The following is a 23,840-nucleotide window of genomic DNA, read 5'->3' on the forward strand; positions in this document are numbered from 1 at the left end:
AGTTTGATATCTTTTTTCAATACAGAAGCGCATGGAATGAATAGCCATCTCTTAAAAGAACAATTGGCTGATGAATTTCTAGAGAGTTTTGTTTCATTTTGGTGATTTTTAATCCCCAAATTTGGCTTGCATGGATAAAGTGACTTGCAAGAAATGCATGCGTACCCAACACTTCAGCAAAGAACACTATTGCAATGTCCATACTTGAGTAACACAACTGTTTTCAACTGTTATAACAAAAATAAATGTTTCTTCAGAACCAATTTAGCACGTTAGAATAATTTCTTATGGATATAAATTAAATAAAGTTATTTCAAAAAGCATTACACCACTGATTTTTTATTTTTTTTGTCTCTACACAACTATTTTAAGTTTAAAAATGAAAGTCAGTTCACATACGATTATAAAAATAGTGGCTCTACGTGCACATGCACGTTATCATGGGAGGTACTGCATCACGCAGAGCACGCTCAGGTGCCCTGTGACACCTGCTATGAATACTTGACTTATGCACTATTGGACATCAATAAAATGTAATTAGACTCTTTGTTCTTGATGTTGTCATGGCAACCAGCTAAAGAGCCAATTCAAGTGTGTTGGTTTGTTGCCGGCATAAAAAATTATAATAATTTACTTGCAGAGAAAATATCTTTAAAAATAATGTCACAAGCGACGTGTGAAATATATTGATGTTCATTTAGTTAAAGGTGCTGGAACCGATTTTGGAACTTCCATGAGACTGAGCTGTTTAATTAGACACGCCTCTTTCCAAAACCTCACCCTCCACAGATACCGTTGAGACCGACACTGAGCAGAAGAGCAGTGGTGCTTTTCTCAGGGTTGTCAAACACACAAGTAGCAAAATATTACCCTCAATTGACACCTATTATGAATTTGAATATGGCATGAATAACCATTGAAAATGATCCGCTTCAACTACTACAATGTGCAAAATAATTGACATGCAGAAAGCACATTAAAGTCTTCATATTAGCCGATCAAAGGCATTTCCCATGCATCCTGACTCTGACTCGTGTCCACCTAGATGTCTGATTCCTCTCCCTTTACATGCACCCTGATATGTGTGCCGAAGAAATGGGAAAGAAATTAAATGATTAAAACGTTCAAGTAAGCAATTTCATTTTGTGTGAACATGAAAATGTACCTGTCTCATAGGTCTTGGGGGATCCAAGAAATGTATCAGACTGAGGGGTTTAATTTTATTGACACATATTAATTTACGTGCTTGGTGACATTTGATATCATTGTCCTGAAACAATGGAAAAAAAGAAAATAAATCTAAAAAAAGTGCTCTTATTACAACATTTCAAGCTGAAATAATCAAAATCTTTCACTTTTGAAGCTGAAAAGCAAAAATCAGCAGCATCTGAAGATGATATTAAAACGACAAAGATAACCACAGATACAAAAATATCAGAAAATATTTTGAGTATAAAGTGCCATAGTGTTAAAATTACAAAGCATTAATCAGACAGGCTGCAAAAATGACAATAAGATGCTTCCCTAGAAATCTTGATGTCACGATAACTGCTTACGGTCACAAGAAAATAACTGTTTCATAAGCAGAAGATTCCCAGTCTGCTTTTCTTTTATCGCACAATGCATTAAGTACAGTAAAACACAGTTCAATTAACGGGATATCACGTACAATTTCATTTTAAGCTCATATAGGTATAAATTCCTTATTTCTTCGGTGATGAGGCATATTTTTCAACATTTACATCACTGACTGAGGCATAAGATGGGGTTCCAACATACATGAAATTAAAGGAACAGTTCACCAAAAAAATGAATATTCAGTCGTCATTTACACACTCATCTTGTCATTTCAAACCTGTATGCTTTTCTTTCCTCCGTCAAACAAAAAAGATGTTTAGCAGAAAGTTCACGCTACTCGTGTCCTTTGCAGAGGTTGTGAAGCTAAAACAATAACAACTATTTTTTTAAGACACAATTAAAAGTAGTCCGTGCAACTTATGTGCAACATTGCAAGTCATCTGAAGTCATGCAGTAGCTTTCTGTGAAGAAACTACTCATATGGTACTTCTTAAATATTTTTTTATTGTGATGACATTTGGACACCATTCACTTTCATTGCATTGAAAAGAGCAGTGTGACCTTTCTGCTTAACAACTCATTTTATGTTCCATGAAAGAAAGTAGGTTTGTGAGTAGATGATTTTGGGTGAACTATCCCTTTAAGATTCCTTCTTGGTGCCTCCTTCAAGGTTCATTTAACTGCATCTGCAAGACTTAAAGATCTCCTGATCCAGCAGGAGAAAATCTACCGCAGATGGAGGGTGAACCGTTGAATTATGGAACATCATCTTCCGCTGTGAGGATGTTATCTTATTTGATAAAGGTGGTTTAATGCTATATGTAGTACATTTTATATTGAAATGATTCATGGCACAACAAGAGCACATATAAACACAAGGTTATGTATACAGCATTTAGACAGTAGAATGACAAGCCTCTCCCATAGCAGGACCAGCGCCTGGAGTCATGGCTCCTCTATGGTGCTGGTTTGCCCATCACACCAAGTAAAGGCACCACTGGTGAACAGGAGAGGGGTACCTTTGACAAGGTTTGTTCATCATGGTCCACCCCTTCCTTCATTGGACTCGGAGCGGTAAGGTACAGTAGTGTGAAGGGCTTCTGGTCCTTGTGCGTCAGTAAGATTCACTTGCGGCGACTGAAGATGCTCTTTTTGCTGGAGCTTTTGTCTGCAGTACTGAGGCCAATCAAAAGTCGTGCCTTCTCATCCTCCACCTGCTGCCGGAGGCTGCTGTCTGCTTTTCCATCTGCCGTTTTACCTCGAGACTCTGAACCTGAGGCTGGTTTCAACCGTAACTTCTCCTTTATCATCTATTCATGTGGGGACAGAACAACAAGGGCATTTACACAAATCCTGAGCATACAGACATATATCAGCTGTCTTATTCAGAGTCTAGAAAATCAGACTACTGGCTTAACCCCATAAACTCTGGTGCATTTTTGGGCTGCTACCTGACATTTTTCACACTCCATTTTAAAAGCTTACCATTTACACACATACTGTGGACTATTGCAAAAGAATTGTCTCATTTGTCAGACAACCTCATAAATAAAATATAAAAAAAAGAAAATCTCACAAATTATATTGTATATGTTTAAAAAACAAAATGTGTTGTCCTAAATTTGTAAACATGTAATTCTGGTTCTGTTTACTCTATCAAACTGCAAAAATATCTTATTTCATTCCACTAGATTGCAGCAAGTACTAGAAAAAATATTTTTGACTCTGCCACAGATCTGCATATTGTGATGGAAGGCGATACTCTAAAGCATCTCAGCCCTTACAGGTGTTCTCGTACATAGACATTCAGTCTGATTTTCAGTTCATGCACAACCCCCATTGTTTCATCGAATATCTCGGTCTCTGAGTGGACTAGAAGCTCAATCTATGTATCATTAGAAAGCGGAGATCCTCTCATTTGTGAAGATATATAACATCTTATCAACCGTCGAGAATAATTTTTTCCGATTATTTGTTTTGCGTGATTTTCTTGCTGGACTCCATATTGGTTTCTTGACATCTAAAATATAATGTTGGATTATTCACACAAGCAAGCTCACAGACAAATAAAAAATAGCAAATTTTTTCAAAAACCAAGGGTCTAAGATAAGAGCAAAAATAAAGTTTGTAGCTATTTGGGGCTCACAGCATCAGAGTTCAGTACATACAAGAGATGTTTGTATTTGATGTCTAACAGAAATTTACTGTGTGATTCTTTAGAAAACCTTTCGAAATGTGGTGTTAGGTCAACAACATAAATTGTATAATCACATTCCTGAGAATGAGTGCTTTTATTTTATATATTACTTGTCTATTTAAGTGCTATGTGATTAAAGACTTTAATATTCATATTAATATTTCTACCCGCTTATTTGTGACCTGGATGATTTCAGGCCTTATTTTGATATTTTATGTAACATAAATGCAAAAGAGATGGTTTTCTATGAAAAGTTAAGATTCTAAGCTTTCAAATGTTACCACATATGCTTGACTTATGTATCCGGAGACTTTAAAGTTTTAAGCGTAAACTTATTTTGCGATATAGCGCCCCCCCTGTGATTAAATATGATTAAAAATTAAGTAAATTTCAATTAATATTGGAATATTCATGTGAATGTAAATGTCATCAATGAAAGAAGATGAATACTTCTCTATGCAAAAATGGTTATGAAAATGAAAACTCAATATTTCAGTGTATGACACTGAAGCTTTGTATTAAATAAATCCAAAGTAGCCTCAGGTGCATGTCCTATTCCCCACTTTTTATAGTAAATTAGCAGTGAAGAATTGACTGCAGTTTGTTACTGAAGAGAGTGTTGGTTACCTGTGCAACCAGAGCCTTACGACTGTCTCTCTTCACGGCCATAGCAAAGTCCAGCCAGGTCCATGTATTGTTATGATACTCTAAACAGGGCAGAACCAGGTTCAGATCCTTCCAGTCTACACTGCTCTTCTCTCCCTACAGTTACACAAGAGAAACATCAGCATACTAAATAATTATTTTTGTCATGTCACTTCACACGATTCTACTGTAAGATTGTACCCACCTTATAGCTGACACAGAGGGGAACCTGAGGAATCTTGATGTAGATGAAAGAGTTGTTCATGGCTGCTCTTTCTTTCATCTTGTCAATGTCATCAACAGGATGCTGAATAGGGAAGAGAGAACGAGGTTAGACAACTTGGTTAAAATTGCAACTTCTAATTAAGAAGGTTGCGTTGTTTAGAAGACGAACGAAGATACAATTAAAATATGGCACACTAGGTCCGGCGTCAATGACGAGGCACGTGATAACCAATATTTGACATCACTAGTGTCAAGCCTGGTGTGATGTGTGTTACTGCACCACTGAATGTGTTGGAGGGAAACATTTTACCAGCTTAAATTTCAGTCTTGCCAGAGTCATGTGGACCAAACTTAAGGTAATTTTTACCATTATGTGGAAAAGAGCAGCTGGGACATTCTGCTAAATGTCTTCTTTAATATTCCATGGAAGAAGGGAAATCATACAGGTTTGGAACAACATCAGGATGAGTAAACAATGACAGAATTTGTACTTTTGGAGGAACTATTCCTTAAATTCTTGTTGGTATTCAAATGAAAAAATACCTCAGGTGGTTTTCGAAATGACCTTCTGACCCCAGATGTTCGATTTAACCCTTGCGTTACCCCTTTACTGGGCCCAAGCCCTCCTATTGAGTCTTCAGAGAGCTGCCTGTGTTTCACAACGCCTGTGATTCAAGGAGAAAACAAGCTTGAGACACTCTATATTTCACATCAAAAGTCACCCTGAAGCATTACCAGATATAAACTCTTGAATGAGCTTTAAATAGCCCAGGATGGGCCATCAGTGTGACATAACATTCAGGAGATGGCAATCTAATATCCCCACAGGAGTGCAAAGAGAGAATGGAGGGGAAAGAAAAATAATCAATGTAAACTGATATTGATTGGCATTGGGAGTGCGTCTGATGTCAGTACAGCGAGTGCCTAGAGTGGTGAAAACAGGGACGTTCAAAAGCATTCAGTATATCAGAATGTTGTTGTGGGATGATCAACTATTCTATTATGGCATACTGATGCAAGAAACAAACCTGTAGTGACCAGTCTAAACTTGTCTTCCTCATCCCCAACTTCCTCTTCTTCTACATTTCTTCCAGGAAAGAAAAATCCCATCATCCTTTTGAAAAACTGGTACATGAGCTGAATGGTGAGTGGTACCATATTTACCTACCAATGAAAAAAATGATTTTCAAATAAGATAACTGTACATCCCAACAGAGAACTGTAAGTTGCACTTGCGAGCTGTTACAAACCACTGAAACAAACTCAAAAACACTTTCGTTTCGGACAGATTTAGTTCTAAATTACCTCAAATCCGGTCAACATCGATTTCATATAAAGTATGCAGGGCCTTTAAGTTATAATGCTAAAATGACATGATATTATGATAATGACCTCGAAATGCTCTTTGACAGAAATCCCTCCTACTGGGGGGCGGACCTTGCTGAAGATGCGGAGGGCAAGCTGGCGTCCTGATTGGCAGGGGCTCTGAGGTCGCAAAACCACCTATAAGACAGAGCATTAGCACTAAGAACACAGTAAAAACCATTACACCCAAACTGGCAAATACTACAGCTGGAATTGAAAGCATACTGCCATACTGTAATGACATGTACTTTCACAAGCCGAAAAAACAGCCTGCACTCGTTTAGATGCAAGACAAAATAACAAAAGAGGAACATTGCATGCCAATTGCAGCATATCTTCGTCGTCAAACCCAACCAAAAAAGATTGGAAAAATTTGAAAATATAAACAAAAAGACATGTAAAAGTAAGTGGAGGGCAATGGTCAACTATCCTGCGATTTAAATCTAGAAATGAGAATGCAGGTGAATTTTGTCCAGACAGGACAATGAACGTAAAAACTGTTAGCGAGCATGTGTGACTGAGGAAGGTGTTGAATAACAACAATATACAGTTTTACCCATTCCATACATACCCTTACATGCTGCACAAGAGAAATTAAGCAAAGGGTTTGAGATTAACAAATATGACAAGAAAATGTAAGCCCCTGAGCCAGCCACCTATGCAGAGTTCTGTTCACAATGCATCTACATACATGACATTTTAAAAACTGTGGTGCGATATTTGCAGGAGCTAGAGATTTGTAACAGCTGATTTTCAATGACGTTCAAACTCATGTCATGTGGCTATATCATTCTTGCATTTTGACTATAGCCTCATAGTGAATCTTTATGCCGAGCAGCATTACCTTGTAAACAGCATTAGGAAGCAGGTTATTCATGGTGAACCAGCCTAATTCCAGGAGATGCTCTGCTGTGTCATCAGACTTATTCAACTGTGGAAGAGAAAATTCTGTTAAATTTATAGCCAATCAAAGTAGGCAACTACACTCAGTCACATAACCAGTAGCTAAGATTTTACTAACAATTAGCCGAGAACATTCAGAAAATTCTTGAGATGAACAAACCCATTGCTCACCTTGCTGTACATGAACCTCTGCAGTTCAAGCTCAGCTATACCCAACTGTCCATCTTCTTCAGTGAGACACCAGCGGGCCTGAGCAAAGTAGATCTCAGTACGGCGTGCCACGCTAACGTCTTCTGGAGGCTTCCGCAGCTCTAGTTTGTTTGCCCTCTGTAGCTGGAAGTCTTTAAAACACCTACGAGAGGAAACGCTGGTTGAGGTAACTGAGCCAAGAAGGTGTGTCATGTTACACAACTTCAGACAAGGCAAACTAGTAACCAACCGGATGAGGATGTTGAGCTCCTCGCTCTTCATTTGCATGTCCGTCTTCTCTTGGTTAAGCTGATTTTGCAGGCGCAGGTTGATGTCAGACAGCTCGTCTCCTCTCAACTCTTCTGACTGGGTCTACAGGTCAAAGATACACATGAACAGAATACCACAAAAGTCACCTCAAAGCTTTTTGGAGAACATGATCAAGTAATTGGTACTTTTTCAGAAGAAAATTTTCGTGGCAAAACTCCCACATGACAAAACTCCTGCTACAATGTCACAAGGGCCTCAATACACTGCAGAATCAAAAAAGCTGACCCCCATTTCTCTACGATGTTTTGGTGCTGAGATATAGCTGGGTCATGTTGCTATATGGTTGCTAGGGTGTTACTCAATAGCCGCTTGCTGGAGACATTCAGATTAGAGGTCGCACTATAGTGGATATTGCGGATACCCATAACAAAGATGGTGAAAAAGGCAGATAACAGATTTATCGGCCAATAGTTTTTCAAATTGATTTACTGAATGTTAAAATTCTCAGTCATAGACATAGAGGCTGCCAGAGTCCAAAATGAACAAAATCCCAGATACGTGTTTGTTGTGCAATCAAAAATGTTTGATTTGAAAAGTATGTGCTTACAGCTCACACAAACACATCAGGTAAATAAAACATACACTCTTACAATCATGTACAAGATATTACTATAGAATCACTACAAAAAAAAAACATTGTCACATGGGCTAATACATACTTGATAATAGATAATTAATCAGTAATAGATCATCATTCATCAAAAGTAGATCATCAGCAATGGCTTTCCAATTGTCATATATATATATATATATATATATATATACACACACACACAATTTCACATTAATAATCGTGAATTAGTAGTAGAGCGCTGATAATAATCATGGGTGTGGTTTGGATTTAACGTTATTTAAAATGGCACATTCCAGCTGAGGAGATTATAGCTTGCTAGGTTACTATCTTCAGGTTGTTCAAAAGTACTTTTTTATATTTTATTGCATGGCTCGCTGGAATACTCTATTCAGATTGGTCAGTGGTCCCATCTAGCGGTCTGATATTTCTAAGTAACTATTGCACATTCACATATCAGATTGCTCATACAGGCATTGCAAGCAGTCTTTCCTGCTTCTCGGATCACGGTGCGATCTATACAAGTTATCTAAAAAAATATTCAAACTCAGATCATTGTTTCATGTGCATTTATTTATTAAGTAGCCCTGTAATAAGCAGTCAGTTTTTAATTACAAAATAAACACCAGTGCACAATATCCCGTGATGCTTTGCGGGCGATGTGGAAGGAATTTCTGGTTTAACGTAAAGAATTGTTATGTTATGTACTAACGCAGCATTAAAAATTATAGAAACTTGAGAATTAATGATCAAAGAATTATAGCGAGGCAATATTGTTCTCCTATCAGTTCTGTTTTCTATCTGTTAATGATTATGGATTTCAGCATAATCACCAAATATCACAAATAGTAGCATTTTAGTTATTTTGTTGAGTCTTTATCCATCGCTGGAATAACCTGAACAGACTGACCTCAAAGTGGAAAATCAGAATGCAATTAATTTCAAACATGATAAAACATCTCACTACTGTACATGTCTAATAATTATTGTTTTTCACTGTAGAATTGATCCATTTAGCATCACGGCATGAAAACATCGTCACTACTCATACAGTTCAGGAAAAACACTGTTCCTTTTTATACTCCGTAATAATGCCATTTCAAAACACGTGAAGCATTCAAAAAGGCCAACGCTGAATATTTCAGTTTACTGGTGACTCGTGAACTGCTGTGATCGACTCAATGTACTGTTGACTCGAGAGCTGTAGACTGAATCATCTTCATACACTGATGATACGGTAATACAATCAAGTCATAAACATATTTCCAGTTTTATTTGTTACACTTTGTTTTTCAGCAAAATACACCTGAAACCGACATATCAAACGCAGGCTCAATGCAGGAATGGAAATGCAGCTTTAGCCGCACATTGTTTTAGTGATATTCATATTTTTCACATAAAATAATTTCACAACTTTGAAAGATAGCTACTTGTCAGCAGCTCATCAGTTCTTATTATGCCGAACACCTCCGAAAGAGGCGATTCTCAGTTCAGTGTACTGTTGACTCGAGAACTTTTGCGACCCGAGTGTTCAGTTCGATTTGTGAACTAGTTGGTGTGGTTCTTGCAAAGAAGAGTTGGCAAAAGCAGATATCACCAGTTCTAGGATCATATTACTCCCAGTTATCGGCTCATTTCGAGTCTGAGTGTCAGGCACGTCCGAGAGTCAGGTTAAAATAGAGTAACTTGTCGATCAGTGTTGACTCGAGACGTGAACGGTTTCAAACTATTAAGTCTGATTTGGTGAACTGGTACAACTCAATTAAAAGAACTGGTTCAAAAGAACGATTCGTTCACGAACTGGACATCACTACTTGAAAGTAGACGAGAGAAGACGGCTGCAGTCTGGGCAGTAGTGAACAAAAGTGTCGTCAAATTGGAGATTTCTCACTTCTCGTAGTGGATCATCCGCTACGAGATCAAAGGCAGATATCGCATGATTCATGTTCATGAAATACGTCTTTTATAAAAAGAACAAATATGTCTTATTATTGCATACAGTATTCCAAGTGCTCACTTTTTAATTCATCAATAGTAGCCTTTTTTTTTTTTTTACAAATTGTACATCAAGAAAGAGAAATAAATAAATAAATAAAAAACATGCCATTTTGATTAACCATATCAAATTACCATTCACAACATTTTCTATAAATAATGTGTAATTCATTCATGTACATGTTATATTTTATTTCAAATAAACTGTAAAAAGAAGATAAGGCATCACCTCCTTATTTAAATATTAAATGAGATAGGACATCATACCTCATATTTTAACTAATTTTGTTGAAAAATTCAAGAATCTAAATTAATTTAAAATATCTTTTAGCAAATCTCATTTATGTTCACATGCCAGTTTTTATTATTACTTTTAAAATGTTACTTTCTCCATTTGGTATATTTTCGTAACCGTTTCTCTCCATCTTTGAAATTGTGGGGTTCTGGTTTAAGCTAATATTTTGTAATCCGTTTCAAAACTGCTATTCTGATTTCCCCAAATATATTTTGTTCAGTTTTATTTCTTTAGGACAATGGTATTTTACCCAGAATAAGGTTTTCTGGATGTATTTCTATTGTAGAGTTAAGTCCAAAGGTCCGAAATATTCCATGATCCACAACGTGAAGTTTTAATGAACTCAAATATGTACGTATACAATTTATATATCTTGTATACAAGTTATTATTAACAGTAATTCGTCACCAGTAAATAAAATTCCCAGATTCGTACTAAACACAGCCTAGATGTATTAAAATACACTGAACTAAAAATAGTTTAAGAGGAAAATGCCAATCCTTGCATTTATGAAGTATATTATTTAGGGATGTGTGGGATGACTAATTTCACTGACGTTTAAATGAAGATTTTCGAGAGGACTATTTGACTAATCTAAAAAGAAACCCTCAGAAAACAGTCAAAAACATTGTATTTATACGACCCATCTAAAATACTTCCAACAGCCAAATCTGATGCTACATTCAGCTGAAAAGGGGCAATTTTCTCCGATGTGCTTGCCTTGCATTATGACCATTGTATGCTACATTAAATATATAACATACACAACCGAATTAATAGTGCAGGACCGATAGCGCAACCCAAATAGCCTGTTCTTAAAGGAATTCACCAAGAAAAAGTTACTTTACATATTAAAACAGTCATGACATTATTGAAAATCATTAACAGGTAAGACAAATCTATGGGAGAAAAAAAAAGCGCTGAAAAGTTGCACGCATTTCATGACGTGCATTAACCTATGATCTAATATGACAGCTGCTCGGTTAAAAACATTAACCAATAAGTAACAGTGTACAAAATAACTATAGGATAGACAAAAAATTAGCCTTTGAGAAATGAACAATAAACCTAAAGTGTTGTTCTTTACATGACGCGCACACAGAATAAAATATAGTTAACCGGTTAAGCAGTCGACACAACTTTGAAAATAGCCTTGTTGATCAGCAGGGTAAATAAAATTGGCATACCTAGCCTAAAACAGTCATTTTCTAGGCTAGGCAAAATAATACATTTTTGATTAACAAAATGAACATGTCAACATGGTCCGGTGAAACACAGGACCTGTCTTGCCTGATGCGATTATCCTGCACTTGAAAAAACCTGCTTGGCAGGAAAATAAAATGCAACTTAGCATGCATAGAGTTAAAGAAGTCTCAAATGTGAAAACATCCATAGCAAACTGCAAGCCAGCGTTTCAAAAATCTGCTTCCCACACCACCACCGAAGTGAATTCATAGCTAGTTTGCTCATCTTGCGAGAGCAAATTTTCCTGCGCACGCCACGAGTGAGAGAGGGAAGAAGTGCACGGCCTGAGGTGAAATTAAACCTTGTATACATCTGCTCCAGATATCCTCTTTTCAAATATTTATTATTATTGTTAATTATATTTAAAATGTAACATTAACATGACAGTAAGTTAAGTCGCAGCCTTTGTAAAAATGTAAAGCCAAACGTATACAGTTGAAGTCAGACGTTTACATGCACCTTAGACAAATACATTTAAACTCAGTTTTTCACAATTCTTAATATTTAATCAAAGAAAACATTCATTGTCTTAGGTCAGTTAGGATCACTACTTTATTTTAAGAATATGAAATGTCAGAATAAAGTAGAGAATGGTTTATTTCAGCTTTTATTTCTTTCATCACATATCCAGTGGGTCAGAAGTTTACATACACTTAGTTAGCATTTGGTAGCATTGCCTTTAAATAGTTTAACATGGGTCAAACTTTTTGGGTAGCCTTCCACAAGCTTCTCACAAAACAAAAAGTTGCTGAACTTTTGGCCCATTCCTCCAGACAGAACTGGTGTAACTGAGTCAGGTTTGCAAGCCTCCTTGCTCACATGCTTTTTCAGTTCTGCCCACAAATTTTCTATCAGATTGAGGTCAGGGCTTTGTGATGACCACTCCAATAACTTGACTTTGTTGTAATTAAGCCATTTTGTCAGAACCTGAGGTATGCTTGGGGTCATTGTCCATTTTGAAGACCCATTTTACAATAGAGTTTTAACTTCCTGGCTGATGTCTTGAGATGTTGCTTTAAAATATCTACATAATTTTCCATCCTCATGATTCCATCTATTTTGTGAAGTCCACCAGTCCCTCCTGCAGCAAAGCACCCCCACAACATGATGCTGCCACCCCCATGCTTCATGGTTGGGATGGTGTTCTTCGGCTTGCTAGCCTCACCCTTTTTCCTCCAAACATAATGATGGTCATTATGGCCAAACAGTTAAATGTTTTGTTTCATCAGACCAGAGGACATTTCTCCAAAAAGTAAGATCATTGTTCCCATGTGCACATGAAAACTGTAGTATGGCTTTTTTATGGTTGTTTTGGAGCAGCGGCTTCTTCCTTGCTGCACATCCTTTCAAGTTATGCCGATATAGGTCTCGTTTTACTGTGGATATAGATACTTGTCTACCTGTTTCCTCCAGCATCTTCACAAGGTCCTTTGCTTTTGTTCTGGAATAGATTTGCATTTTTCACACCAAACTACGTTCATCTCTAGGAGACAGAATGCATCTCCTTCCCAAGCAGTATGATGGATGCCTGGTCCCATGGCAGTTTATACTTGCATACTATCGTGTGTACAGATGAACATGGTGCCTTCAGGCATTTGGAAATTGCTCCCAAGGATGAACCAGACTGTGGAGGTCCACAGTTTGTTTTTTCTGAGGTCTTGGCTGATTTATTTTTCATCCCCAGGTACACCTCCAATTGACTCCAATATGAAGCTAATTGGCTCATTGCCTAAAGGCTTGACATCATTTTCTGGAATTTTCCAAGATGCTTAAAGGCACAGTTAACATACTGTATGTGAACTTCTGACCCACTAGAATTGGGATTATAGTCAATTAAAAGTGAAACAATCAGTCTGTAAACAATTGTTGGAAAAATTACTATAATATGTGGAGTGGTTAAAAAATTAGTTTTAATGACTTGAACCTAAGTGTATGTAAACTTCTGACTTAAACTGTATGTGTGAAAAAACAATTTAATGGGGAAAAATATTGACTGACTAGTAATTCCAGTGTCGACTAGCAGCATCATAACCGACTAGTCTTGCACATCCCTAGTATTAATTTAACTTATATTTAAACAGTAGGCTACATGCACATTACATGCGTTTTATGTTATTAACGTTAACCGGAGGTGATTTCAGCTGTCCAGCAAATTCTTTTCACATAATTTTAATGCAAATTTAAACAAGAACTCACCCTTATGTTAGAGTAGATCTGTTTCTCTAAGCAGCGGATCTGAGCCAAATGTTGGCGCACTGCCTCCTGCAGGTGCAAGATGCTGCTCCGCTGCTCTTCTGGATTACTGGAGATCTCCAACTGGAAACGCACACGCTGTTTCCTCTCACTGTGCTCCTACAGAAAGAGACCGACCTGATATATTAGCAAACACAGTTCCTTTATCTCTAGAACACTATCCAACCAGGGAGAGAGACAGTCCAAACCTTGCGTCTGGGCTCCACGTGGAGTAGTAGGTTATTTACTATGTCCAGGATCATGGAGTACTGCACTGGATTGGTGGAAATCTCCAGGTCATTGTGGACTAGGGTGAAGGTGTCAACTGCACCTGATATTGAAGGAACAAAATAATAGTAAAGCTTTGATTGAGAAACTTCCAGTATAAGTCAGGAAAAAGGTTTAGTGAGAAGATTGAGGTTGCGTACCAGCCTGTTTTTTCAGCAAGTCTTCTTTCTCATGCCGGTCATGTATCTCTGGAGGTTTTATGGAAGTGGCCAGCTCAGGGTCGATGTCATGGCTGTAACCAATGTAGTACATACGACAGCTACAGCGAGAGATAATACGCTGGACCTGCTGGGTCTCTTGCACCTGGGATGGCTGGTTCCAGTCTAAATCAGAGCAAGTGGAAACAAGTTTGGCAGACGTTTTTATCCAAAGCGACTTACAGAGTTCTTATTACAGGGACAATCCCCCTGGAGCAACCTGGAGTTAAGTGCCTTGCTCAAGGACACAATGGTGGTGGCTCCTTCTGATCCTTCTGATTAGCAGATTACCAGTTATGTGCTTGGACCACTACACCACCACCACTCCATCTTGACACCAGAATATAACACCAGGGTGTTTTGTAAGGTTATACTAAAGCATTTCTTACAGGCCCAAGTCAAAAGAATACTCCTCTAAGATTTAGGGTTAGGGGTTTGTTTAAATCTCTTCCCTACCCTTACTTGGGGTTACAGTGACACACCTGTGGTGGTGCTGACCATGCCTCCAACAGCCTGGCCGCTCTCCATCAGCTCTTGTACTGAGTCCAGGTTTCTCTGCCTGTGCTCCTCAATGTTTTTCACCTGTACTTCCACAAAGTGGGTTTTAGAAGTGTTAAAGCAGTGTATAAACAGTTATAAATGGTATTAGGTGCGATTTTGACTTTTAAACCCACCTCCAGCCATAGCTGCCAGTTTTCCTGTTCTGATGGGTTTTGCTCCATTGTGGCAAAGTACTGCATACCATCCAGCAGGCAAGTCCATGAGGTCTTCTGCTTGAGTGTGTCACTGTACCAAGCAGGATGGTGCTCACACTGCAGTAGTTGAGCCTTGGCAGCAGACACCAGCACGCAGCCTGCAGTTTCCGTGCCTCGCAGCATCATCTGAACACCATGCAAATTGGAAGATGTTTAGACCCAATAAGACAGTGTCTTGCATTAAGGGTCACTGCTCTCAAAGCTGAATTCTTACCTGACCATTAACGAGCTCTATGAACCAGTTACGGTTGTACACGTCATCAGTCTGGCATGCGGCAATCCCACAGAGCTGGTCGCTCACTCCCGCGTCCTCTTCTGAGAACACCACAAACTTATCGGTCTCCTCGATCAGCTTCTGCAGCATGGATGTTCCTACAGAGCACAACAAAAATGGATCAAATGAAGAAAAGAGTGCCTAGGTACAACCTGGGAGACTTGCAAATTCCAATCTGCTTGGCTGAATGCAATTTCTGGGAGTAAGGTTGCGCAGGTTACACATCAGGCTTACCAGGCTGTAGTTACACTGCATATTCAGAGGAAGAACTAGTTGCTAAAGTTAGTGAGGTTCATTTTTCAAATAAGTTTTGTATGAAGCATTTAGTAGCAAGATATCCTTGAGCACAAATATCTTGCGTTTTCAGATATGCATCCAAACAATAAACAGTACTTAAAAGGGGTCACGCCATGCCTTTTTTAAATTATTTTTATAATGTTATTTGAGGTTCACTTATGATATCAGTTAAGCTTTTTGCACAAAATATTTTTCAAATATTTGTAAAACATTATCTTTTTCTATCCTCATTCGGACCCACTATCAGAACCGCTCAGTTTTGACACTGCTTCTCCTTTAAGACCTGACAGTAAACGCCACTGTCATGATTGGCTCTCTGTTCTTGACTGACCTGTCATCTCACTGCTGCTGGGCAGGGCTATGGAAGTAGTAAGATAAAGTAAGCTTTGATGTGTTGTTGTGGAGGTGGTCAGATTCAAATGTCTACCTCAGTGTGACATCACAATGTGGAGGAAGTAGACAAGGAGTTGTTTTGGCAGCTTGGTTTCAATTAAAGCTCTTTTCGCAGTGAGAAGGAAGTTTTGAGTTCTGAAACTTACAGTATGTTTTTATAGTACAATGACCATTTATATGTCAAAAGATCAAGGAAAATTTGATTCCTCATGTCATGTCTTACGTGAATTTCCAGAGTTGCACCATTATTTGAATGAGCTACCCCTTTGTTATATGCTAGTATATTATTGTGGAATCATCCATTTCAGATTTCCCTGCTCCTAATCATCACAATAAAACCAAAATCCTGTCATGTTATAGCTGTTGATTCTTGGCCATAATGAGCTGCAACGTGGACCAGACTTTATGCCAATAGTCCAGGAGATACTACCTTCATTCTGATTCTTTTCTTGGCGGGCAGTGGTGGGAATGACTGGTGTAGCTGGAGCCGTATTTGAAGAGTAGCTGGACATTGAGCGCTTTAGCTTTTTCGTCTGCACCTGGGTGTCGATCCGTAGACCCTTCAGAGCCTCAGTGGAGAGGTTCCTCTTCAGCACGGATGCTTTCTTATAGCCGTCATATAGCCCGAAGGCAATGTTCCTGTTAGTGGTGGTCCAAGAAGCCCGCAGGTCTACTAAACACAGCTTGTGTGTGTATGAAGCATTGCTCTCATCTTTTGAGTTCACCTCCTGAGAGAAATTAAGTAGTGATAGCTTTGTAAATTAATAAAGGCCTATTCACACTTTATTAGCTATTTTTCAGCTATTTTTCATTTTTCATTATTTATTATCACCTGCAGATAGTATCTCACCTCCTCTATGTGGTTGCTCTGTCTCTGGTAGCTCAGTGATGACAAACTAAGCAGGTGGGTCTTCTTCACCTGAGCGTTGATTTGGTGGTCAGCCGTCTCGTCCCATGTGGATGCCATGAGGTGCACAGTAACCAAAGAGAGCTCACTCACCATCTGAGTGACGTTCCACTCGGAGATCAGCCGCCTCATCACAGTACCTGCTGCAAAACCCACAAGCAAGCATTTTAATACAACATTAAGGGAGTGTGTGAAGAGGAGAGTGTAACTGATGGGTAACTTTCTCACCCTGTGGTATGAGTCTCTGTGCTCCTCTGGTGAAGACATGACCTTTATTACACTCTACCTGAATGCCCCTCTGCTGAGCAAAGGAAGCCCAGTAATGGACCTAAAAACAAAGCAAAAAAGAAAAAGTTATGATTTTATCTGGCATATATGTAATTTTATTTACTCATTAACAATCATTCATCATAAAGAACACGCATTAGATACCAATATGAAAAAATACTTCTCTATATATTAAAGGTCCAGTCAGAATGCACTCTGTATGACCTTTTTCAGTCAGTGTAAAATGAAAGAAGCAACAGAAATGTTTCACCTGCAGCTGTGGGAAAGAAGCGGTGTAGCACATCTGTTTGTAGTGCTGGCCAAGCTTCCTGCGAACGGTCCTGAGGCTGTGGAAGAGCTTTCCTCTGCAGATGGGCCGGGATACGTTGCTCCAGGTGGCCCAGAAGTTCTGCATCCAGCGCAGGGTGCTGCTGTAGAGAAGGATTCTGGGCTGACTGGGCTCTGAGAGAAAACACAGCACATGAACTCAAAAATAGATTCCTATTATTTTTAATGAGAGGCAAGGAAAGAGTTTGACTCAAACCTTTGTCACATTGCTGGTCAAGGTCCATGGTGATGGAGAGGTTGAGGTTTTCAGACCGGAAGGCCCTGTAGGAGTCGTGCGGCTGTCCCGAGGTGACATCTGCAACATTCTCTGCAGCACAGAGCATTACAGCATGGTGGTCATGGGGGTTGCCGTGACATAGCCATTGGAGGTCCAGCATCATACACAGGTTTGGAAGATGCATGAAACAGATATCATCATACCTGTAAAACAGATTGAGTAGACAAATTACATTATTACAAGTTTAAAGAGATAGACCTAATAGTGAATTATAGTCCTTGTGTCATTCCAAACCTGTATGACTTTTTCATGGAACACAAGATTTTTAAGAATTTTGACAGCCTAACATCCTACTTTTGTGTTCCACGAAAGAAAGATTAGGGTTAATGAATTTTAATTTTTAGGTGAACTATTCCTTGAAAGATGATGCCACATTTTTATGCAACTGCAAAAATATGAAAGTACGATTAACCAATATTGCCATACTTTGAGGCGGTCCTGACATTGACATCCAGTTCACCCTTGAAGACAAACTGCCCAGGGTTCCAGTCAAAGTTGAGCTTGCTCCACTCCCAGTGCAGGTTCTCTGTAGTGTTATAAGGGTCCTACACAGTGGAAATAATTATAGTCAACATTATGAACTGTCTCACAGTAGATGTCAAAAGAACAAAGAAAGCACTGATATCATGCATAGATGGTAAAAAATGAAACCCTAAACTTTAATAGAGACGAGCAGTGTCTATAATGCAATGAGATTGCATTATAAACTCCTATTATAAACAATGAAGCTGGAAGCAACCAATGTAACTGTGTTTGCAGATAATAAATGGAGCAATCTAGTGTTGACCTGTCACCACTTAGCATTTCCTTCCAACAAAGAGAATTTGATATATATACACACAGAGTTTTTAAATGTATCTGAAACTGAAAAAGAAGACAAAACTCATGGCAACCATTGCTGATATGGAGTGCAGATATGTGCAAATAAATACCTCATTAGCGAGCTGGTGCAGGTTGGCCTGTTCTATGTCCATTACCCAACGGCCATGCAGAAGCAGTCTACTTTTATCCCACCAGGTCAGAAGGGGGGAGGGGTCAGCAGTGGGCTTTGTCAGTAAATCAACAGCCTGGCCAATCAGAGTCCAAGCAGGATCCCAGCAAGGCCCCCATACAATAGTGTAGAGGGATATGTTCGCTGTACAAACAATTCGATCGGCTGAGTCATAGTTTCAACATTTTTGGCTAAAATCCGAACTCAAAAGTGCACTGTGACTCACAATGGACATCGTAGTAGAACTTCAGTGGTGGCATATTCCTGAAGACGGTTACATCACCCCACGGCTGGCCGAGATGGATGACCTGTTTGCGCTTGGCCCTCAGCTGCCCATCCTGCTCGGTGCCCATCAGTCGCCCCGAGAGCGCCCACTCTCTGATCTCAAACAGGTACCGAGGGTAGTCTCGGATCCGCACTGGACCACAAGGGAAATCAAGATATAAGCCCTGTTCCAAAGCCTAGTGAGCTGCCTTTCGGTCTACTGTACCTTCAAAGCAGCATGGTAACCATCATGGAATCTCATAACTGACTGACTTGTAATGATGTACATACAGTAACTCTACACAATACACAAATAGCACTCCTCAAGCAAAGTGTGCTGGAGACTTGACTCACAATTGATTCCAATAGAGTATGATGTTAGCATGCTGCTAATCTAACAATGTGAGACACTATAAGCAAACAAATATTGGGTAAAATTGTCAATTGAATTAGGGTGAAATGTATACTTTACAGTATTGAATCAAATTCAATAAACATTTTAATAAACATTTCTCTGGACTCATCCACCACCTTGGATGATTTTCAGAGTTTGTTGCAATACATTCTGGGATTACATTTGAAGGTAAAAAAAATATCTGCTGTCTCAGATTTTGGTCAAAATTAGGTATTTTAAGGCTAGGGTATACTTTGTTTTTGCATGTGCCATCACGTCTTGTAAACAGTCAAGCATTCTAGCAATCTTGTTTGATGTATGCACACTATGTCTGCTTTGTAATACTGTTTAGCACAGTCACCTCATGTTTGGACAGTTCAAATGATTGCAAACAGACAGACCGCACAGAGTCTGCTGATCACAAAATGTACTCCACACACACTGTGTGCGAAACGTAGTTACATGCAGCCAACAGAAGTATTAAGTCGCATCATGAACACAGCATTTGGTCAAATATATTTTGAAACTTAGAAAAAGAAATCTCTTGACCAATGCATTCAGTGTTGCGCTCCATCCAGCTTTGTTTGAATGCAAGAAAAAGCCCTCATCTCTGTGTAGTTTGTTGCCTCTACAGCAGCACGTTTGTACAGCTAGATTTGCGCTAACTGGCCCCTGCTGAAAACAAAAAGCTAGTCCTTCAAGCTTGAATTGTTCTGATGGTAGAAATATTCCTTATTATTGTCTGGAGTCATAAAAAGGATTTTAACCTTTGCACAGCGAAAAAAGAAGGCTTGGCAGAATGTGAAACCTGCTAAAAACACTGCTAAAATGATTTCATTGTCCATTGTGAATATTCAGTGTCACCATGTACGAAGCACTGCCCACACAAAGGTCATTGTCAAACCAAACACAACACTACACTACAACACAAAAAATTCTCATTACAAATTCATCAAACTTGAATCCATGTGGGAAATTTCTATGCACTGGCAGTCCATCAGGTAAAATTCCTTATTGTGCAGATTCCCATTAAGTTGACTGTATTTTGCCCACGGCATTTCGTCTTGCTGAAGTAAACATAATTGAGCCTTTCGTTTTTGGAGCTGAGGTATACTGTCACCTATTACAGATGGTAAATATACACAAACTATCAAAACAGGAATTGTTCATTGGATTACTTGCAAACGCATGCTTGACTTACCCAAAAATGCATTGAGCTTGAATTTAAAAGCACGGCACCACTGCACCACCAGCTGTAGACCGTCTCTTGGAAAAGGGCTGATGCCATCGATATCCCTCAGCTGGTCTCGGATCCGTTCAGGCCCATGCAGCGACTGATCAGCCAGTGCCACAAGCTCCAGCTCTGATACAGTCCAGGTGAGCAGGGATTTCCGCATTGGCGTGTTGGCGTAGAGACGCTTGGAGCGCTGAATGTAGATCTCGATGTGCTTGCGCTCAAGGGAGGTGTACAGCTCCTCAATCTTGCGTGCCGGCAACAACTCGCCATGCTGCTTGCGTAGGTCGGCCACTTTCCTGTCTAACAGATGCAGGCGCTTAGCGCTCTCCTTGCTCTCGTCCTTCATTAGCTCGTAATTGTCACGCAGTTTGATCTCAAAGACGTCGTCCAGGAACACAAAGGAAAACTGGTTGATGCGGATCAGCAGGTCTGGGGGCAAGCGTTGGGGCTCGGTCGGTTGGGTGGCACCTTTGTGGAGGGTCTTCAGCCATTTCTGCATGCTAATGGCCTTGTCGAAGGTGTCAGAGAAGTTGTACTGGTATGGAAACTCAATGGCGAGGCTGGGAGCCGTAAAGAGCCAGATGCGATTGTGAGATGTTTGGAGGAAAGTGAATCCACTTCTGTGCTGCTGCATCTCCTCGAGGTGATCAAGCATATGTACCTCTGCCCCAGAAAAGGTGAAGATGTCATTGCCATCAAAGTTGAACACCAGGTGAGGAGTCTTCATTAGCACCACTCCAGGACACTTGGAGAGGGACAGTGAATTTGCGCTGAAGACAATGAAGTTCTTCTCAGCCACATGGGCGGTAAGTCGCACACTTGCCAGCTCTACACATGCAATCAGGCCATTGGAAGAGCCTGGACACTCTGTTCCATCCTTCTGTTGTAGCCTCAGAGATGCAGACAGTGTGTTCCAATAGCTCTGACCCTCAGAGACATGCTGATACAAAAACATGTGATCTGATGGGGTCCACTGCATTGTTAAAGCGTTTTCACTTCGCACCTGTTCAAACGGAGATGGGATACATCAATGTACTTAGTAATCATAGTGATACAGGTCACAACAGGTGTGGGTAGGAGCAATGTAATGGTACCTCAAGACTGCGGGTGCTGATCTGGTAGGACACAGTGACAGCAATGAGGGTCAGGATAGGGTTGGGGGTTTGGGCGGCCAAGCAGCAGGGCTCCATACTCTCAGTGAGAGCCTTCAATACAGCCAGAGAAACACTCTGTAAATTCACAGTCAAACGCTCACCCGATCCTTCAGCTTCCACTGTATCCACTCTAACTGCAACTGCCCCTATAATGGAATACAGTACAGATAACAAATAGTCACAAGTTGGTTGAATGAAAAATGAATGAGAAACAACAAATGCATTTCCATCATCAGTCCGAACGGTTCTGAGCATGGTGAGTTACCGTAATATTAGCATTTTCCATTAAAACACGGTTTGGTATGGTACAATTATAAACTGTTCCAGCATGGATTTCTCATCATGGTTAACTAACCATACACACAAGAGCTGGAGAATTGTCCATTGTCACTGGCTTTAGTGACGTGGTGCCCAACAGTTGGTCAATTACGAAGGTAAATCCTGTCAACGAACCTGGATCATACAGAACAACACCATTCAGCAAAAGTAACCATTCAACCTGAAGATGGAAATGCACTATGTGCAAGCTTCTTTCAGTTCTCACCAGCAACGTTGGAGAGTGTGAAAACGTTAACATCCTCAAGACTGAGCTTAAACTTGAAGAGTGGGGGCATGGGGGCCGAGGGCTTTTCTAGAGGTAAATGTAAGGGGACATTTTCCGCTTTGTCCAGTCTGAGGACAGAGAGCAAGCGTGATAGACACAGAGTGCAGGTCTCAGACACTTCCAGCTGTAGTCCTTTCAGATTGGACTCCACAGAAACACTCCCAGAGGGGCTGCAGTTCACCAGCCTCGACTTACTATAGCTACCCTGTGAATGAATCAATAAAATTACATTTTTTTTTCAGATTAATCAATTTGACTGCGATTCTGTTTTACTGATTGTTATTCTGATAATATAAATTGTAATGAAAACATTTGCATTAAATTATAAAAGAATTTAAAATTCTTCACTCTGCCGTGAAGAAGCATTTTCAACAGTGAATCCCACTGTATATTTGCTATAATGTTTTTTGTTTTTTCAAAAGATGCATATCACCACCTCCTGGGCAGGGAGGTGAATTTATTGTAAAAAAAAAGGACATAAATATTGATCTGTTTTTAACCAACACCTATTATATCACTTCTGAATACATCGATTTAACCACTGGATTCTGGAGTTTATGCTGAATGTGCATTTTGGAGCTTCAAAATTTTGGTCACATTCACTTGCATTGTTTGGACCTACAGAGCTGATATACAGTGCATCCGGAAAGTATTCACAGCGCTTTTTCCACATTTTGTTATGTTACAGCCTTATTCCGAAATGGATTAAATTCATTATTTTCCTAAAAATTCTACAAACAACACCCCATAATGACAACGTGAAAGAAGATTGTGCGATGTGATTTTTTTTTTCATTTTAAATAAATTAGCAAAAATTTCTAACATTCACATCCTTTGCTCAGTACTTTGTTGAAGCACCTTTGGCACCAATTACAGCCTCAAGTCTTTTTGAGTATGATGCTACAAGCTTGGCACACCTATTTTTGGGCAGTTTCTCCCATTCTTCTTTGCAGGACCTCTCAAGCTCCATCAGGTTGGATGGGGAGCGTCGGTGCACAGATCTCTCCAGAGATGTTCAATCGGGTTCAAGACCGGGCTCTGTCCCGTAGCCACTCCTTTGTTATCTAGGCTGTGTGCTTAGGGTCGTTGTCCTGTTGGAAGATGAACCTTCACCCCAGTCTGAGGTCCAGAGTGCTCTGGAGCAGGTTTTCATCAAGGATGTCTCTGTACATTGCTGTATTCATCTTTCACTCTATCCTGACTAGTCTCCCAGTTCCTGCCGCTGAAAAACATCCCCACAGCATGATGCTGCCACCACCATGCTTCACTGTAGGGATGGTATTGGCCAGGTGATGAGCGGTGCCTGGTTTCCTCCAGACATGATGCTTGCCATTCAGGCCAAAGAGTTCAATATTTGTCTCATCAGACCAGAGAATTTTGTTTCTCATGGTCTGAGAGTCCTTCAGGTGCCTTTTGACAAACT

General features: G+C 39.6%; 1 protein-coding gene across 3 annotated transcripts in view; it reads right to left on the bottom strand.

Annotated features, from left to right (window-relative positions):
- Positions 1 to 1,213: 1,213 nt before the first annotated feature.
- Positions 1,214 to 23,840, bottom strand: part of LOC127631389 (protein KIAA0100-like) — a 33,666-nt gene continuing 11,039 nt past the window's right edge. For all 3 annotated transcript variants that reach the window (XM_052109496.1, XM_052109497.1, XM_052109495.1), the window contains 26 exons: positions 22,358 to 22,622; positions 21,754 to 21,959; positions 20,624 to 21,662; positions 18,991 to 19,182; positions 18,706 to 18,908; positions 18,200 to 18,318; positions 17,693 to 17,916; positions 17,420 to 17,610; positions 17,110 to 17,209; positions 16,825 to 17,024; positions 16,405 to 16,702; positions 15,225 to 15,382; positions 14,930 to 15,136; positions 14,738 to 14,837; positions 14,199 to 14,381; positions 13,980 to 14,101; positions 13,735 to 13,890; positions 7,353 to 7,474; positions 7,085 to 7,265; positions 6,855 to 6,941; positions 6,038 to 6,148; positions 5,674 to 5,809; positions 5,189 to 5,310; positions 4,626 to 4,727; positions 4,403 to 4,537; positions 1,214 to 2,888 (listed from right to left, as the gene is read on the bottom strand). In XM_052109496.1, coding sequence (XP_051965456.1) covers positions 2,703 to 2,888; positions 4,403 to 4,537; positions 4,626 to 4,727; positions 5,189 to 5,310; positions 5,674 to 5,809; positions 6,038 to 6,148; positions 6,855 to 6,941; positions 7,085 to 7,265; positions 7,353 to 7,474; positions 13,735 to 13,890; positions 13,980 to 14,101; positions 14,199 to 14,381; positions 14,738 to 14,837; positions 14,930 to 15,136; positions 15,225 to 15,382; positions 16,405 to 16,702; positions 16,825 to 17,024; positions 17,110 to 17,209; positions 17,420 to 17,610; positions 17,693 to 17,916; positions 18,200 to 18,318; positions 18,706 to 18,908; positions 18,991 to 19,182; positions 20,624 to 21,662; positions 21,754 to 21,959; positions 22,358 to 22,622 — 5,145 coding nt within the window. In that variant the 3' untranslated portion in view covers positions 1,214 to 2,702. The remainder of the gene's footprint in view (positions 2,889 to 4,402; positions 4,538 to 4,625; positions 4,728 to 5,188; positions 5,311 to 5,673; positions 5,810 to 6,037; positions 6,149 to 6,854; positions 6,942 to 7,084; positions 7,266 to 7,352; positions 7,475 to 13,734; positions 13,891 to 13,979; positions 14,102 to 14,198; positions 14,382 to 14,737; positions 14,838 to 14,929; positions 15,137 to 15,224; positions 15,383 to 16,404; positions 16,703 to 16,824; positions 17,025 to 17,109; positions 17,210 to 17,419; positions 17,611 to 17,692; positions 17,917 to 18,199; positions 18,319 to 18,705; positions 18,909 to 18,990; positions 19,183 to 20,623; positions 21,663 to 21,753; positions 21,960 to 22,357; positions 22,623 to 23,840) is intronic.

Source organism: Xyrauchen texanus, chromosome 38 (assembly GCF_025860055.1).
Source record: "Xyrauchen texanus isolate HMW12.3.18 chromosome 38, RBS_HiC_50CHRs, whole genome shotgun sequence".
NCBI classification, from domain to species: domain Eukaryota; kingdom Metazoa; phylum Chordata; class Actinopteri; order Cypriniformes; family Catostomidae; genus Xyrauchen; species Xyrauchen texanus.